General features: G+C 35.2%; 1 protein-coding gene across 3 annotated transcripts; it reads right to left on the bottom strand.

Moving 5' to 3' along the window:
• Positions 1–564: 564 nt before the first annotated feature.
• Positions 565–2,962, bottom strand: LOC108729447 (uncharacterized). Of its 3 annotated transcripts, none has more exons than XM_018458575.1 (4): positions 2,935–2,962; positions 2,420–2,630; positions 939–1,136; positions 565–859 (listed from the first exon to the last, which is right to left on the bottom strand). In XM_018458575.1, coding segments are annotated over exons 1-4 (600 nt in total). In that variant the 5' UTR covers positions 2,937–2,962; the 3' UTR covers positions 565–670. The 3 variants fall into 3 exon arrangements, with proteins under 3 accessions (XP_018314077.1, XP_018314078.1, XP_018314076.1); XM_018458576.1 differs by having other exon boundaries at positions 565–845; positions 934–1,136; XM_018458574.1 differs by having other exon boundaries at positions 565–840; positions 917–1,136.
• Positions 2,963–16,672: the final 13,710 nt, after the last annotated feature.

Consider the following 16,672-nt stretch of genomic DNA (forward strand, 5'->3'; position numbering starts at 1 on the left):
TGCAGTGAAGAGATATGAAAGGGCGTGTAATGAAAACGCGAATTTTTATCTCGGTTTCTAAGATTTTATCTGAGATTTTATGACGATACATAGGCAGGCCATAAAAATCGCTTGTTATGCACACCTTGGAAACTCCCACGTGTGCCCTTGAACATCACGAGAGAGAAAAAATGGAAAAGATGTCGCGCGGAATTTTAATCCTGTCTCGTATATCCGCGGATACCAAGCATTCTGTATATAAAAACTAAGAAAGAAAGGGATATGTTAGTTAAGATATCTTCAACAACCTGCGCGAATAACGCAGTAAATTTTAAATATGTTTATTTGCATGTTAACAGAAATTTATGATTTCACACAATCACACATTTTCACTTAAATTCCACGCACAATATTAAAAGACATAGGCTGGTATTCATAGTCGATTCTTGTTTAGGAATGGCTTAAGACTATTTTAACTACAGTCTTAAAATGTCTTAAAATGTTTAAGTGCAGTCTTAAAAAACCAATCACAGAGTTGTATTAGCATCTTAAGACATTATCTTAAAATAAGAATCGACCCTGAATATCAGCCTAAAAGTTTCATACAAATTTTTTGTAAATATCGTATGATGTACATCCACATCGGTATCTCAAGTTTTGACACACACAATTTACGAAATTATATTTCCGCTCAATTCTCGTCAAAGCGTTTCGCCCTTCTCTCTCTTTCCTTTGTTGCACTGTACGGGAATAAGAGTTCTTGCAGTCTTCGATACACATCGCGCGGTACGCTGACCATGATATCCATGCCTTTCATCAACATGTCATTGTACGTTTCGAACACGGAGTATTTTAGTTCCTCAAAACGTAACAAACTTATCTATGCGAAAAATATGTGTCGTTATAAGAGAAACCTACGCGTGCAGTTCTTAATGCATGTAAATTCGACGCTTATTTACCTGCCGATCAGGGAAAATCACGCTCATCATCCTGTAATACAGCTCTTCCGTTTCGGTATTGCTGCCCCAAAGACCCTCCGAACAGGTCCAACAGATGAGACCAGCAACAACAGCGCCTTTTATAAAAAACGTCGCAGCCCTGCAAAGTATTGTGTTGGTCGTAGACGGCGGAGATTTCTTTGGAAAAGGTTCGCAAAACTGTACGAATAAACATAACATTTAAATAGTTAATTTTCACTTATTATTATTCAAATAGTTAAACGCTTAAATAGATATCTGACCCAAATTTAAGAAAAAATATTTAAAAATGTCTGAATTTAATTTGATCTTAATCCATTTTAAATAATACAAATAATATAATAAAATTAATTAAACATTTTAATATAAGGAACACTATAAATATATTTGAAATAGGTAAGCACGCAATTAGACTCATACAATATTCGTCATCTTTGTTGTTTCTGCTTACAATTAGTTATACGTTCCTCTAGAACATGTGATTTAACGCTATATTTTAAATCAGAGAGTCGCTGAAATGTAAGGAAATATAAATGTGTCAAATACAGGGTTGTCAAAACTGGAAATCAGAGAATTGTCAGGAAAATTAAAAACGATCAGGAAAATCAGGAAAGAATCGGGAAATTTTGCATAATTTTCTGGAAAATTAAAATTCTTGGCTTTAAAGAAGTTTAATATACATACGTTATACCTACACAGTTTTTTTGAATACCACGAACTTAAAAATGCAAGCAGCGTCAGCGACATTAATAGTAATTTACATTGCTATGTTAAATTAATCTCTCAACAAATCAGAATGAAAGACCAAAAAATTTCAAAATATTATTGAAAGTCAAGGAAAATTGTAAAATTTTGTCCAGAAATCAGGAAAAAGTACAGAAATTTTAAAATGAGGAATTTGTGACAACTCTGATTAAATAAATTTTATTCCGTGTCGCTATTCGTTGTCGTGCTCGGCTACCTGTTCCAAAACCTCAATGATATCCCAATAACAGTTACGGGGACTTGGACTTGCACCTCCTCCATTAGAGACCCATCGCTATAGTGTACCCCGACTGTCGAGCTAATTCCAGGTAAACGCAGCTACGTATCGACTAACCAATTCCATGCAGGTGCTTGAACACCATCATCTCGTTACGCGACGTGTCAATATCGCGCGAGGGCCAAGTGAATGCTCGACACAGCGACAAGCCACATGATTTAACCGAGAATTAGATATCTCGCGATTCGCATGAAATGTTCATCCAATTTCGTGTCAAAAATTTTTATGTTGCATTCTTCTCTCTATTGCGATATTTTCATTTGTCAGACATTGAACAACGCAGCGGCATTAACGCTGTTTTTATCTCAAAGTTGATTCAAAAGTTTGATGATGTATCATTGTATGAATATTTACTCATCTCAAATGTGTTTGCAAATTCTAGAACTTATTAAACCTGAAAACTTCGATAATCTTCCCTTACCTTTGGCGGATGCTTCCACTGAGCGTCTTTCCACGAGTAAACTTTAACTGCCGCTGGTCTAGCACTTGGACTTGCACGATTAAGATCGCAAGAAGAATCCGCATTCGCACTAATGGGTCTCTGAACCTTCGGTCTTATGCATGTTTTCGGATTGGACAGATTAATAGTCTGTACGACACACTTCGTCCCTCTTTTCATATTATTTCGTAACCTTCGCTTGATGAGTCAAAGTTATCTATGATAATTCTATATCGCGAATCGAGAGGCATCCAATCACTTTTCTCGATAAAAAAAACCTTGGCAAATAAAGAATTGATTGAAATGAGGTAAATAGGTTAAAGGCAGAAAGAAAACGTTTAATATAAGTTCTAAGGTTTAATTTATTACGCAATTAAACGTGAAAATAATGATAAATAAACTTATAAGCTTCTTTTTTTTATTGTGATACCTGATAAATTAATATTAAAATAACTGTAACAAATATAATGCTTTTTAACAGCAGAAATTAAACTTACATGGGAGATCACTATAAAATTTTGAAAAAATGTTTAAACTATTGATCCTTAGAATTTCATTTCTTCATTTTTTAAATTTTACCCGGAGAATTTTACAAAGTTTCAACGAGTGTCTGTTATACTGCAAATTTATCCGACGCTATGATATATGGACGAGTGACATTTATTAAAATCGATTAGCTTTTGTTCATGACATACCACTCGCGCAATGTACTAGTTGCATAATTATATCACGTTATTTACATTTAGACAATAATATATTCATGTGTTATTAATTTCGCAACATTAATTACAAATTATTTAAGCAAAAACACCTAAATGTAATTTTTGTTAATAGAGAAAAAGGTACATGTTGGATGTGTCGGTCGATTTCTTTACCGAGCGGCCGTCATCGACGGCAACAAAGAAAACGGTAAAAAAGTATGAGAACGCGCGAAAACAGGTAACAGATACGACACGATGCGCGCACAAAGAGCCGGGTGGAATAATGCATGGCGGGTGCTTCGTCAACTTTGGTACGCAAAATTCTGTTTCGGGCCTTCTCCAGTGTCGCCCATCCTCTACAAGCGCGCGTTCTGATAAGAGCGAATGTATATACATAAAGGAGCCGAGATTGCGACACGAGGAGGAGAAAGAGAGGGCAGGACGAGAAGGGCTGAGAAAGGAGGCCAGTGCTTGATGAAACTCAGTTTTCCAACAAGGTCTTTATGCCACTCTTCCCTTCCGTACTCCATTTCATTACTCGCACACGGCGCGCGACCTCACGATTCCTTATTCATCAACGCCATTGGAAAAACATCCAGTGAAATTTGCATCTCAGCGCGATTTGCGCCGACATGCATCGACGGTTTATGGGTCGTCACTCTTTGATATCTCTTCCCCAAGGAACACAAAAATCAACAAAAAATCAGAATGACTTTATTTTGATTCTTAACGTCAATAAAAAATCAAATTTTGTGATCAAAAATCGTCATTTTGACTTTCATCACATCAAAATAAAGTCATTTTGATTTTCTTTTGCCTTGGCGTGTTCCTTGGGTCACGCAACGTAACATCGCGAGACTTCACGCGATCGTAGCTGACAAGTAAACTTACCTAAGTGTTAAGCTGATTCTACAATGAGTCGGTAGTCGGTAGTCCTAAGTCTTATCGGTGAATCGGTGGAGTTGGCCAACAGCCAACTTGTACGACTAAGACTACCGATTTTCTTAAGACTGACCAAATTCGACTATTCCATTAATCGAGCTAAACAACTGTACAATTAACAACTAGTAGATGCAAAAAATCATAGTCATTTATTCAGAATAAAATTGATTAAGATTTAAGATTTCCGACTCATTGTAGAATCAACATTACACTTCGATTTTGATAAGTTTTTAGTATGTTATTTTCCAGACAAAAATAAGCGACATGTTTTTTATACGTGCCCATACGCACTTTTAGGCAGTTGTTAAAACATTTGTATTTAAAACAAATGTTTAAAACATGTTTTAAACTCTGTACTGTTTTAAACAAACATATATTTTAAACAAATTTTTGACGTGTTTAAAACAAATGTTTAAATCATGTTTTTTTTTTAAAGGAAATATTTAACATAGATTTTAGGCGAATAATATCTATATACTTTTTTTATTTGTATATAATGTGTATTTCTCATAAAATTGATTATGATTTATGGCAGTATTCCGATATACTGCCATACTGGGCGCCGTAATTCAATTCATGCTTACAACGCTTATGAGCATCATTTATCTTTGTTTAACATTTCACAAACAACAAGGATAAAATGATTCTTAAGTGGATCCTAAAGTGAAGCCCGAACTCCAACGAGGTCACCAAAGATCGCTGTTTTACAGCACATGGACATATCTTTATATACTACCATACCAATATCTCACAAACTATGATATACATAGCCACACGTTTGTGGCAATTTTGGTATAATAAATTCGTCGCGATAAAGTGTCTAATTCCAAGAACTCGACGTTGTTTGTTCATGTGAATTACGTGTCTGTGGACCACAATTTCGTAAGTACAGATTGCAAAGTTATATAATAAGCAAATGTTATTACGATATTGACAGCTCCAAGCCATATTGGACTAAGAAATAGTACACGGAAAAAAATGTTTCTGGTTTACAGCTAATTCTGATTAGCTGAAATTGCATTAGCTACTGTAGCTATGAATTTGCTAATACATACAAAGGATTTGCTGCTGTAGCTAATATAAGGACGTAATAGCAAAATATGCATGCCTGTTACAGATCGATTTATTTAGCAATATGAAGTTAATTGTCACAGTTATCGGATATGCCCGTGTAAAAAAAATTGTCTCTACCACAGTTAAATATGGTTTGCTGAAACTGTACTTGCTACCAAATTGTCTGTTACACAGAAAACGTTTGCTCCAATGATCAATACATCGACATGATAGCAAAATGCTTGTCTGTTACAATGATAATATTTAGGCTTCACAGCTAATGGAAATTAGACCTCGCAGATACGACGTTAGGTGTCCATATAATGCTACTGAATTTAGCTGCCATACCTAATTTTTAGCTGTGGCAGCTAATCTTTTTTTTCCGTGTAAAGAAAATTTCAATTTAAGATCTTTTTTCGTTCTCGACATAAACTCCACTTTACAGACACGTATTAATGCATATGCTTTAATCCTGGAAAATGATTTTTAAATTTATAAACGAAGTAAAAAGCAATTGTTATACAAAAATTATTGCGTTCAGTCAGTAATACAAACGACTTTAGGATCCCCTCAATTTATAATAAAAATTGTTTGTTTATAAAAAAATTTTTATTATATAGTTATAAAGTATTCTTGAAACCATTCAATTTTTATTCTAGAATATTTTTTCTACCTCTTATAATTTCGAAGATATTCGCTTCGAAAGAGAAAAACTTTTTCTTCAAAAGAGTATTTCACCCCTTAAAAGTACGTATGGGCACGTATAAAAATATACGTATCGTTTATTTTTATCTGGAGAACAACATACTAAAAACTCATCAAAATCAGAGTGTAACACTTGGGTAGGTTTATTTGTGAGTCTCAAGGCTGTGTTCCAAAAGTACTGAAAATCTATAGTGCACGTAACGTAAATTGTAGCATTTTCAGTGCTGGCAGTAAATTTGAAACACAGCTTCAAACACGAGCGTAACGTGTTTGTAATGTCCTGTTCGTGAAATTTAATAAAATTTATTTTTATTTACTTGTATTTGATTTTTATGACTGCAGTATGATTATTTCTTATTTGCTTTAAAAAAAAGCTATTGTGATCTCTTGACTCTTTGACCCAATAACATTCTTTCTGAAAATAACTGAGAATTATGTAAATACGACGCAGGACGAAAGAAGTCCGACGATCAATCCGTCGAGGTTTGACACATCGCGGTTTCTTTCAGTAAAAAATGCAGTAGCGAACTTTGATCTGAGAATACTGAATTTGTCGTTGAGATTCCTACAAACCTGTGGAAGAATGCCAGTTAAAAAATTTGCCACGTCGCTTCGACGTAATGACGTCGCTGCGATATATCTGCCGGGGTGTAAAAAAAAAAAGGAAGGGGATGCGCGAAAGATGCGGAGAAAAACGACTATCGCGCGACGATAAAAGAAGATTCACGAGATCGTTCGCCGCCTGTGGATGGACATTAAGAAAACCATGAACGTCGCTATCGAGCAGGTCCACGATCTTTTAACGAAAGGTACCGGCGGCGATGAAATACGAAGGACGCGCGGGAGAGGACCTCGGAGGGAGGAGGAGGAAAACTAATTTTCGCGATATTAGTCTTACGAAATTGGTTATTGATGTTCTATTCGTCCGCCGATAATGGCGGCGCAGAAGCGATTCCCCGCGGAGAAGAGGTCGTAAGAGCGACTCCGGCAAGGGTCAAGGATCTCTGGGGTTACGTTGTCCTTACGGGCGAGGTGCTCGTCCTCCTTAAAGGAATTGCTTCCTTAACGGGCGTTAAATCGACTTCGCCATCGCGGTCCTCCCCTCTTGCGATTGACAGATATTTCGTGGTCTTTTCGCCCAGACTTTGTCCTTCCTTCCTTCCTTTCTTCCTTCTTCCATTCTGTTCACCACTCTTCCTATCTACCTCAGTCTATGCTTCCTTTTCTTTCTCAAGTCCACCTCCATACATTCTTTTTCGCCACTTTCTTTCACAAAGACTCCCAGACGCACCTCACAAAGTTCTCCTTCCAGCTGGACGAACGATTGCTCGCCTGGCGACATTCCAGACAATCTCTCCGCCGTCCAGCAGGAACCTCCGGAGGAATACACGAAATTGATAAATTCGCGGATTCTATGCGCCACCAACAGATAGTTGTCGAGTATGCTCGTGATACAAGGATAGTTCAACAATTTCAACGGCCTTTGTGCGTATACCATCACTTAGACTGGAGAGCAGTGATTCTATTCCTTCTTCTCTTCGAGCTTTTAAATATACGGTTAAATATTTTTTAAAATTCTTATTTTAATCCTTGTTTTAATCTGAACCATTTATTCTAGATCCACTTAAACGACATAGGTTATATTCGATCGAGTCAGAGTTGATTTTAACTTTGTTGAAATATTAAAAAATGAGGAAGATTAATTATTCGTGTAATTAAGGTTTCCAGAAAATTACCACGTACTTTTCGAGCGAGCTTTATAAATAAATTAGAAAAGCTATTATTGCTTATTTATTGTTCAGCAATTATTTATAAAGAAACTCTAATTAGCTCATGTTCATCGTTCGACTATTTTGTCTCTGATATGATCATAATAAATATCTTTTTTAAAGAAAATAATCAAATAAATAAGGAAGCCAAATACAGTTGAGGTTAATCTTTACGGTATTTTATGATGTTAATATTTTTATCAAATCGATGATTAATTTGTGAGATTATTATTTCAGTCTACAATCGTCTTACAAATCCGATAGTAATTGGCACGCAGTTTATATAAAAACCAAAATTTAGCCTCGTTCATTTATATTTAGAGATTTTTTATTTATTCGTATAGGGATCTTTTGTTTCACTTGTAATCTGTATATGTCTTTTAAAGTTGTTTTTGAAAAATATCCGGAACATCAAGCCATTTTGCCACGCCTAGGATACAATCAATGTATACAGTCGATTCAGAAACACGGGGGCTTGATAACCGGCTAATAACGCGAAGACGCGAGGGAGAGAATCGCCAGAGGCACATATGATTTGCCGCGGTGTCGTAAATCGAGATTAGTGCGGAATTTCGGTAGTCGCCGTCTAACAGCGATATCAAGAGAGGAGAGGAAGGGGGAAGGTAGAAAATGGCCCGTAGTTGCTCATCCCGAGCGAGGACTCGAGTCTCCGTTCTCGGAGCTCAACCACCGAATGAGCCGAATTATCGTTTTCCGCCCCCTTCTGTCTCCTCCTTCACCCCCTGTTCTTCGTCGTCTATCCTGGCGAGCGAGCTTTGCAACGAATAAGCGGAGGGCTGGCACATACGGCATCTCTCGCTTCCCTCTTCCCGGTTGGGATTCTGCGAGGAACGAGTGGGAGCTCTCAGGAACGGATTAGAATATCCCTTGGAGCAAGCTCGGCCGGGGACGAAGTTCCTGGCAAACGCGGCACATTATTCCTAGGTCGATTAGACATTCGACCCTCATGTCATCCGGGGCCTAATAACGTCGTCGGGCGGTCCTAGATCTTCAAGAGATTAACACAAGTGAAATATAACACTGACACTGTCTTTAAATACAAACTGTCATATCAAGCGATTTCGTCTTAAGGGAGGCTGTCCTAAGGGATGTCCTTAATCTGTCTTAAAGAATGTTGGAATGATCGAATTATTAACATTACAGTCGCATAAAAATCTCCGAATTGACTGAACGGTATCACAAATCGAGAACTTTAGATAGGGTAAAAGCAGGGATTATGCCAATAGGCTACTAATATGGAATAGTGGCTTATTTTTTTAAACAAAGCATTGCAACCTAGCGACAATCGCTGAAAGTTGTTGCAACTGCTACCAAACATGTCATAACAAGTAATAAACTCAGTCCGACCAAACGTTTTGTTATAATTAACATTTATTCATTTTCGTTACGTCAGCAGATCCGGCAGCTTTTTCTAAAAAGTTCTCAAACTGTAGGTAAATTTTTTTATTACATATATTACATAGACGCTTTTAATAATGTTGCATGAACAATATTATGCAGATTAATTGCTATTTCAAACTTGTTTATTGCTACGGAAAGACTTTGTTTGTCATATGCAGGTAATGTGGAATACATCGAGGATTGAGAATATAACTTTTTGATTCTTCTTGTGAATAATGTTTATTTTAGATGCTAATATTTATTGTACGTCATAATTTAATAATTCAAGATTTAATTTTATTCTTTATTGTCCATGCGTAATAACCTTCAATGATGCTATTATATTTTCTGTGTTATTGTACAATAAAAATGTGAACAGTTTTCTATTTTTCTTGATCAGTTTACATAAATAAACAAATTTGGATTTCTCAAATAAACTTCATTTATTGTGTTATTTATTACTATGATCAAAATTTCATCGGTATTCCATATTATGTCCCATTTTTTAGATCCCCCATTTTCTCACTTTTTACTTTTTCGTTAATAGAGTAAAAGACCATATTACTGACAGTGTATACATTACTGTCAATCAAAATTAAAATGCATTTTGAGATGGAAAAAGTATATCTTACATTGTTTTATTAATTTTTAATAGAATTTGTAATATATCTAATTATTATTACAACAGTTAACTGAAAATGAAAACCAATCCTTTAATTACAAATAAAACTTAAAGTTCGAGAAACACATTTTTCTGCTCAATTATGTCCATTTTTATTAGTGGAGTGGATAATAAGTAGTTGCAAAGATGAGCGATTGTAGGAAAATTTGATCAGTAAGTCAAACGAAAACTCATTTTTCTGATGAAATAATGTTGAAATAAAAAGAAAAAAATTAAATATTGAATAAATTTATTAATTTGTATAATGTATTCATTAATGCCAGTAATATATTCACTTTTTTGTATTTTTCCTAATACTGTCAACAGTATTATAGTCATTAATCACGAAATGAGCATGATATTGGCGTCTCGTAAAGACAAATACAACCTCAATGTGTCAATATCAACGTATGTCGTGTGTGTCCTTAGGTATCCAAGACTCAAGATTGCTCGAATCATCGAATATTCTCGAAAGTACAATATTATTATTATAACACTATTATTCCAATACTAAATATGTTAGATATTATTCTAATACATCAGATATTATTCTCAAAACATTATTCTCGGATATTATTCTCAAAATTAAAATCATTAAAGAAAAATAAAAAATAGGCTATCTACGTTATTACTTATCATTGTTATTACTTAAAAAATGTATTTTATGAAAAACGTAGTTTTCGAATGATTAATTTTATGTTCCATTTATTAATATGAATTATATTATTTTAATATACATATTTTAATATATATACATATGTATATTATTTCAATAAAAGCATTTAAAAATATTTCAAAAGTTAAAATTATTTAATTACTTATTATCTAAAACACAAAGAGACTAAGTTTACAGGTACAATAATTTAATATGAAAAACTGTCAGTAATGCATTCATCTGGTTGCTAGTATTACGAACAATGAAATTTTAAGGTTATCAGTATAAGGTGCAACTAAGTTTAGTCTTTATTTTATTAAATAAAAAAAACAGTTAATTTTATTTAAACTCTTTTATTTTATTTGTAAAGTTCATAACTGAAATAATTAAAAAAAATATTTTTAATACTTAAATTATCATTAATTGTATAAATATACTAAATCAAATATGACTAAACGCTTAATATACCAGTAATATGGTCTTTTACCCTATTGACGTTGACTTAAATTTGGCGACTTTCATTTATTGGATGTTGTAGCTAACATATTCTTCAAGAGTTCTGTGTAAATTTAAAGTCTTCATATACATTTATATCGGAGTAATGTTAATTTAAAAAACGCTATTCCATAATGCCTGCTTTTACTCTACGTATGTAAAGTATTGCATCCGATATGCTGTTTGTGGATAGTTACATGGATAGTTAAATCTTCACTGCATCCACGTAAATATTAAAAATGTCTCATATTTTCAATTAATGTTTAGAAATGTCTTCTATTTTAAATCTGAGTATTGGTTTTCAAAAATCGAGGACTGTACGTATATAAAGTACTGCACCCAGTATGCTGTTTGTGGATTATACCGTAGATAGTTAAATCTTCACTGCACCCATGTATAAATATTGAAAATGTCTCATATTTTCAATTAATATTGAAAATCTCAACGTTTAAGTAGGTCATAAGGGACAGAGTTACTTTAGATATTCTGTTTCATAATCAGTAATCAGGCTGAGCGAAGTTAAATCACACACGGTTAGATCTTCGCGATTCGATGTCCTAGATTCTAGATGTAATAGTTGCGCGACTGCGGCAGTTTGCAACAAAATTACACGAGTTGCATAACTGTGCGTGTAATAAGTGAAAGAAATACGTATAGAGAGAGACACTTACATGAGAAACTATGTAGAGAAGCACTACACGAGGGTCACGGCTGACGTAACGACGTTCAAGGGACCGGCAAATTCATGCCGGCGCGACGCGGCATAGCGAAACTCTCTCTCGTTTCGCGAGTTACCCTGCGAAACGATGAGGGCGAGGCAAAATTTAAAAGTTTTAATGAAGTGCACCCGGGACAGCATACGCGGACATAAGCGTTCCAAGAGCATCGAATTTTTTTTCCCTGCATGCCCGTTGCGACGACTGATTTATAAAAAAATCCTTGTGGTGTCAGATACTGTCGACACACATATGTAATTCCTCTTGCCACGAGTTCACGGAATTTTATTGAAATTGGTATAAAATAAACGTTAGAAATCAATTCCATTACATAACAAATAATAAAAAACAATTATAATACAAATTTGAACCATAAAAATAAATTAATTAAATAAAAGAAATCCTATATTCGATCAAAGAGAATCTTAGTGCTTAAATATTTCTATGTGAATTTATAAACATATTTGATTCTGTAAACCGCGTGATGAAATCTTTTTCGAAACGCAATGTAAACAGAAGTAGGAACGTAACTTATTAAATTGACAAGCAATTTAATCATTTTTTACGCTAATCATCTTTATACAAATATTAATAATCTGATGTTAATGAGAATCTTTAAATTTGCAAATAATTTATAAATAATAAAAAATAATGATTATTTAGCAACTGACTATGAAATAAAATATATTAATATAAGCGAGAAGAGGCATGCCGTCGATGAAGACGCAAACTATCGGAGTCAATTTTTCCGAATGACTGAAAAGCTTTCCGGCCGTGCTGTCGCGAGGAATGATATTGGAAGTAAATCAATACAGTCTGTCTTCGATGGCGGACGCGTTAATTACGGCCGGTGAATCCAATTAAATCTGGCGGCGGCAACGCGCCGCAAAGACAGCGCCCGTCCTCCGCCATTTCGCGGTTCGGCGTGGATTGCGGGACAGAGGTCGACGGTTAAAAGAGGTGGCCAGCCGACCGGCGGGGAAAGGACACCCCACGGCACTCCCCGCGGCCCCGGGGTTGGGGGGCTTAAAAATATGATTTTAATACCGCTGCTCTGGGGGTCGCCGTATATCACGCTTTTGTCCGCCTACTATTGTCTCTAACGCCGGGCCATACCCTCTCAAAACCACCATCTACCACGTTCACGTCCAGTCCAAACCCTCCCCTTCTCCCATGGACTGAACCCTCGGCACCTTTTGCGCTCCCCTATCCCCCAGCAACTCCGGCTGGTACTCGCTAAAAACGTTCATAATTGGAAATCTTCGGTCCGCGAGTGTCATCGACAATTATCCGAGAGGCTGATCTGCATTCGTAACTAGTTGTGGTCAATTTGAAATTTTTTTTTGAGGACGATGTCCACCATCAAAATAGTCAAAAGCCATTTGTTAACGAATTATGCGACGTCGGATAATACCTCGTAATATGCTACGAATGCGGTATAAATCCGCACTGGCGCTTTTGCTTTTTGCCACCGCGAGAAATTTAGAGATCCGCGAATCCGTAATTTTTATCCGTTTTCAAGAGAGCTTAACGAGCGGCGCTCCGGCAAAAAGATTCTATAGGTTTTCCACACATTCGACTCCTCCGGTTTTACTGAACCCTTTACTGTATAATACTGGCGGGTTTACTGTGCATACGGAACGACATATCTTCGTCCTGATTTAACTGTAAAAATTCGATGTCTACTCGGATTGCACATTTCTCCCGCTATTATGTCATTATTTAAAAATTTTACTGTTCATTTAGAAATTCTGCTAATCGCAAATATTTTGCTCGACGTAGAATAGTCGAACGTCAATAAACGGCTATTGTATTTATTCATTACATCTTCTTGTAAAATTATCTAGACATACATATTCAGCATACATAGCGAAAACGCCCGTTTAATATGGGCTGAATTTTAATAACGGTCTTCAAATACGTAACTACTGATGCGTACGTCGCTTCATGGAGATCTTCTGCCGATGTTCGATAAACCGTTCAAGCGTATCTTCACCATTAAGCCATTTCAAACGCATGCGGCGCAATCAATCGCCTGCGAATTCCAGGCCTATTGGAAATGGATAAACCGCTTCAAAATAATAACGCTCTCCAAAAACATCACTGAGAGAAAAATTTAGTATTTATGATTATAATTGTATGGTAAAATAATTATAATTAGGAGCTCTGTTTTTATAGTTATTATTGTTATGAGGAAAAGTGTTTGATACTTATGACTATATAATTACATGATAAAATAATTATGGTTAGAAGCTCCAGTTTTATACGCTCTAAAAAATATCGGTACTCGAGAAAAAATGTTTTATTTATAATTATATAAAATTATATATAATTTTATATAACACTGTATATAAATGACATATTTTATACATAATTATATACAGAGTCCACCAAAAGTCCCGGGCCAGCTGAATATTTCAGAAAATATGCATTTTTGAGAAAAATGTTTCAGACAAAAATTGTAGGATTTAAAATGAAGTATTTATTGATCTAATCAGTTTGACCTCGGATGGCGTCGATAAGATCAGATCAAGATCACGTTGATTTTTTTAAATAGAACGGATTTAATCATCACACGGATTTAATCATCATGCGGCGTCTATATAATTCTCATTGTGTTGGTGTTAATATTAATCACGATAATAATAAATTTTTTTATGATCAGTAATAATAAATTATATACCCGAATTTACATACCCTGAGTGAAATGAAACACCGAGAAACAAAAGGACAAATTTACAGAGGGCAACGGTACAGTTAAACAGATTACGGGTAAAGACATTCACGCGCCCCGTATTAACCTATATAAAATGGTCCCCACGGTGCAATCAATTGTCGTCAATCCGTAGATAAGATTAGATAAGGATTGACTAAGCGAGCGGAACGAAGAAGCTCAACAGGATTATAGAGATGAATATTGAACGAATAAAATAATATTATTTATATATGGCGATGATTTTTATCATTGTGTATTCTGCTAGGATCTTAATTTATTAGGATTGACACAGTTATTCGGTCACTATGTGAAATATTCATCGTAATTTGGTTTGTCGAACAATTCAACTTTATATATATTCAAACCTATTCAAATTATTCAAATGACACGACTGTTCGTATAGTCATGTCGTTAGTTTCACTTACAGTGATTCTATTCGTGAACTTTATGAAAATTCAAGCGCATATTATGTAAGCCTGTAATATCAGGATTTGGAACAGGGGTAAAACGCGATGGTGTAATAGCTCCCCGGGGAACGGCCAGTGGTTTCGACAATCTCTGTTACTAGGTTTATTCCTAGGGCACAAATCTAAGTACTTACGAATTATACATTGAATCTTCGTCTTGTACCAGTTTCTGTTATAACTCAAATCGCAATGAGAGAAGAAGAAAGACAAGATAGAGACATGGTTATGTGCACAGATCACAAATATTAAAAAAGAAGTTAAATCTGATTAAATAAGCAAAATCCTATATTTGGTCAAAGCGGATCTTAGTGCTTAAATATTTCTGTGTTAATTTATATATACCTATATCTGATTTTGCAAACCGTGCGACGAAATCTTTTTCGGTCTTGAAACGCCATCATAAACAAAACTAAAATAGTAACATCATATGACGAGCAATTTAATAATTTTTGATGCTAATGCATTTTATAAGAATATTAATAATTTGATGTTAATAAGACTCTTAAAAACTGCGAAAAAAGAAGTTCGTCTTCTTCTCGAAACAAAGAAGAAAAGAAGAAGAAAGTATAGCATTAATATTTAAGATTGCTTTAAATAATGAGAAGGAAAATATCACGTGGAGTTCAGTTTAGGAGTTGCAGCAAATAATTTATGAAAATCCTGATTAACTTATATTATTTTGTAAAAAAAGTATTATTAGTCTGACGACCAAACGCATATCATTTAACTGCTTTCGACACGAGAGCGAAAAAGTAGCATAATATAAAAACTTCGTAATGTAATATGCTGTACGTATTACGGAATGTCGCTATATAATTGCAGAGAGAAAAAGTAATCTCAACTTGCTATGCGCTTTGGCCACAAACTTTTTAGAACGTATGTCTCTTTAATTCGAGATAATTGTAATTTTCATTGCCTTTACGGCAATATGAAAGTCTTGCATTGCGTCCGTGCGCTGTATTTAATTCCGACAACGTCACGATTGCACTTGCGACCACGATCTACATATCATGCTATAAACTGAAATATCGCTGTTACCATTACGTTATTAACAACTACTAGAATTATAAACTTATTTGGCAGAAAAGAAATATACATCGTTTTTCATTTCTTTTGTTGTAGTCTTTTGCGCGGTGTAGTGCTTTCCTTTCCTTCGTACCTTTCTCTTGAATTTTTACACTTTCTGCTTTTGCGTTTGTTTGACTATTACATGATTTATATTAGCTACATAAGTTTTATTATTTTCTGGCTGCGTTAAGAATTCAAATTGAAATATCACAACTTATTAGATAGTATAAATTTTTATTAAGAAAAATATTTTTATTAAACCAATAAAACGTACCAAACGTACCAATAAAACGTCATCAGTCTAAAGATTCGTGATGAGTGATCAGGAGTTTGACATTTTTCTTAGTGTTCCCAACAAACAAGCTGATGTTATTTGTCATCATTTCGACATTATTTTGACATTAAAGACGATAAATAACGTCAGTTTGTTCGCTGGATTCTTTTATTGATTTATTTTATAATGATCATGATATTTGTAAAATATCATTCACTATATCGTTCACTGCAATTCGATTCTCATCCATTATCGAGACTATCCGATTGTCGCAAAAATAAAAGCCATAAAGATATCCGGGAGATGTTTACGCGATTTCTGCGGGACACGGGAGTGCTTTGCAAAATCCGGCAAGTCTTTCTCGGATGAGCAGAGGAGGGTGGCATCGGGTTGGGATGGGACGCGTAATCACCGGGGTGTAATACGTGCGTGCAAACCAACCCCTGCTCACGCCTCGATACGCGCGGTGATAGGCGTTTCGTAGGTAGTCGCACGGCTGGCTCGAAAAGGGAGGTTCCAGCAGTGCCGTGGACTATAATTCTGCATTATCGGTGAGTTCACGGGCCAACGCATCTTCGCGTTGGGGAAAGGGGGCAAAACGGTTGAGCGCCG

This window comes from Mycetomoellerius zeteki, unplaced genomic scaffold (genome assembly GCF_001594055.1).
Source record: "Mycetomoellerius zeteki isolate Tzet28-1 unplaced genomic scaffold, Tzet1.0 scaffold73, whole genome shotgun sequence".
Classification (NCBI taxonomy): domain Eukaryota; kingdom Metazoa; phylum Arthropoda; class Insecta; order Hymenoptera; family Formicidae; genus Mycetomoellerius; species Mycetomoellerius zeteki.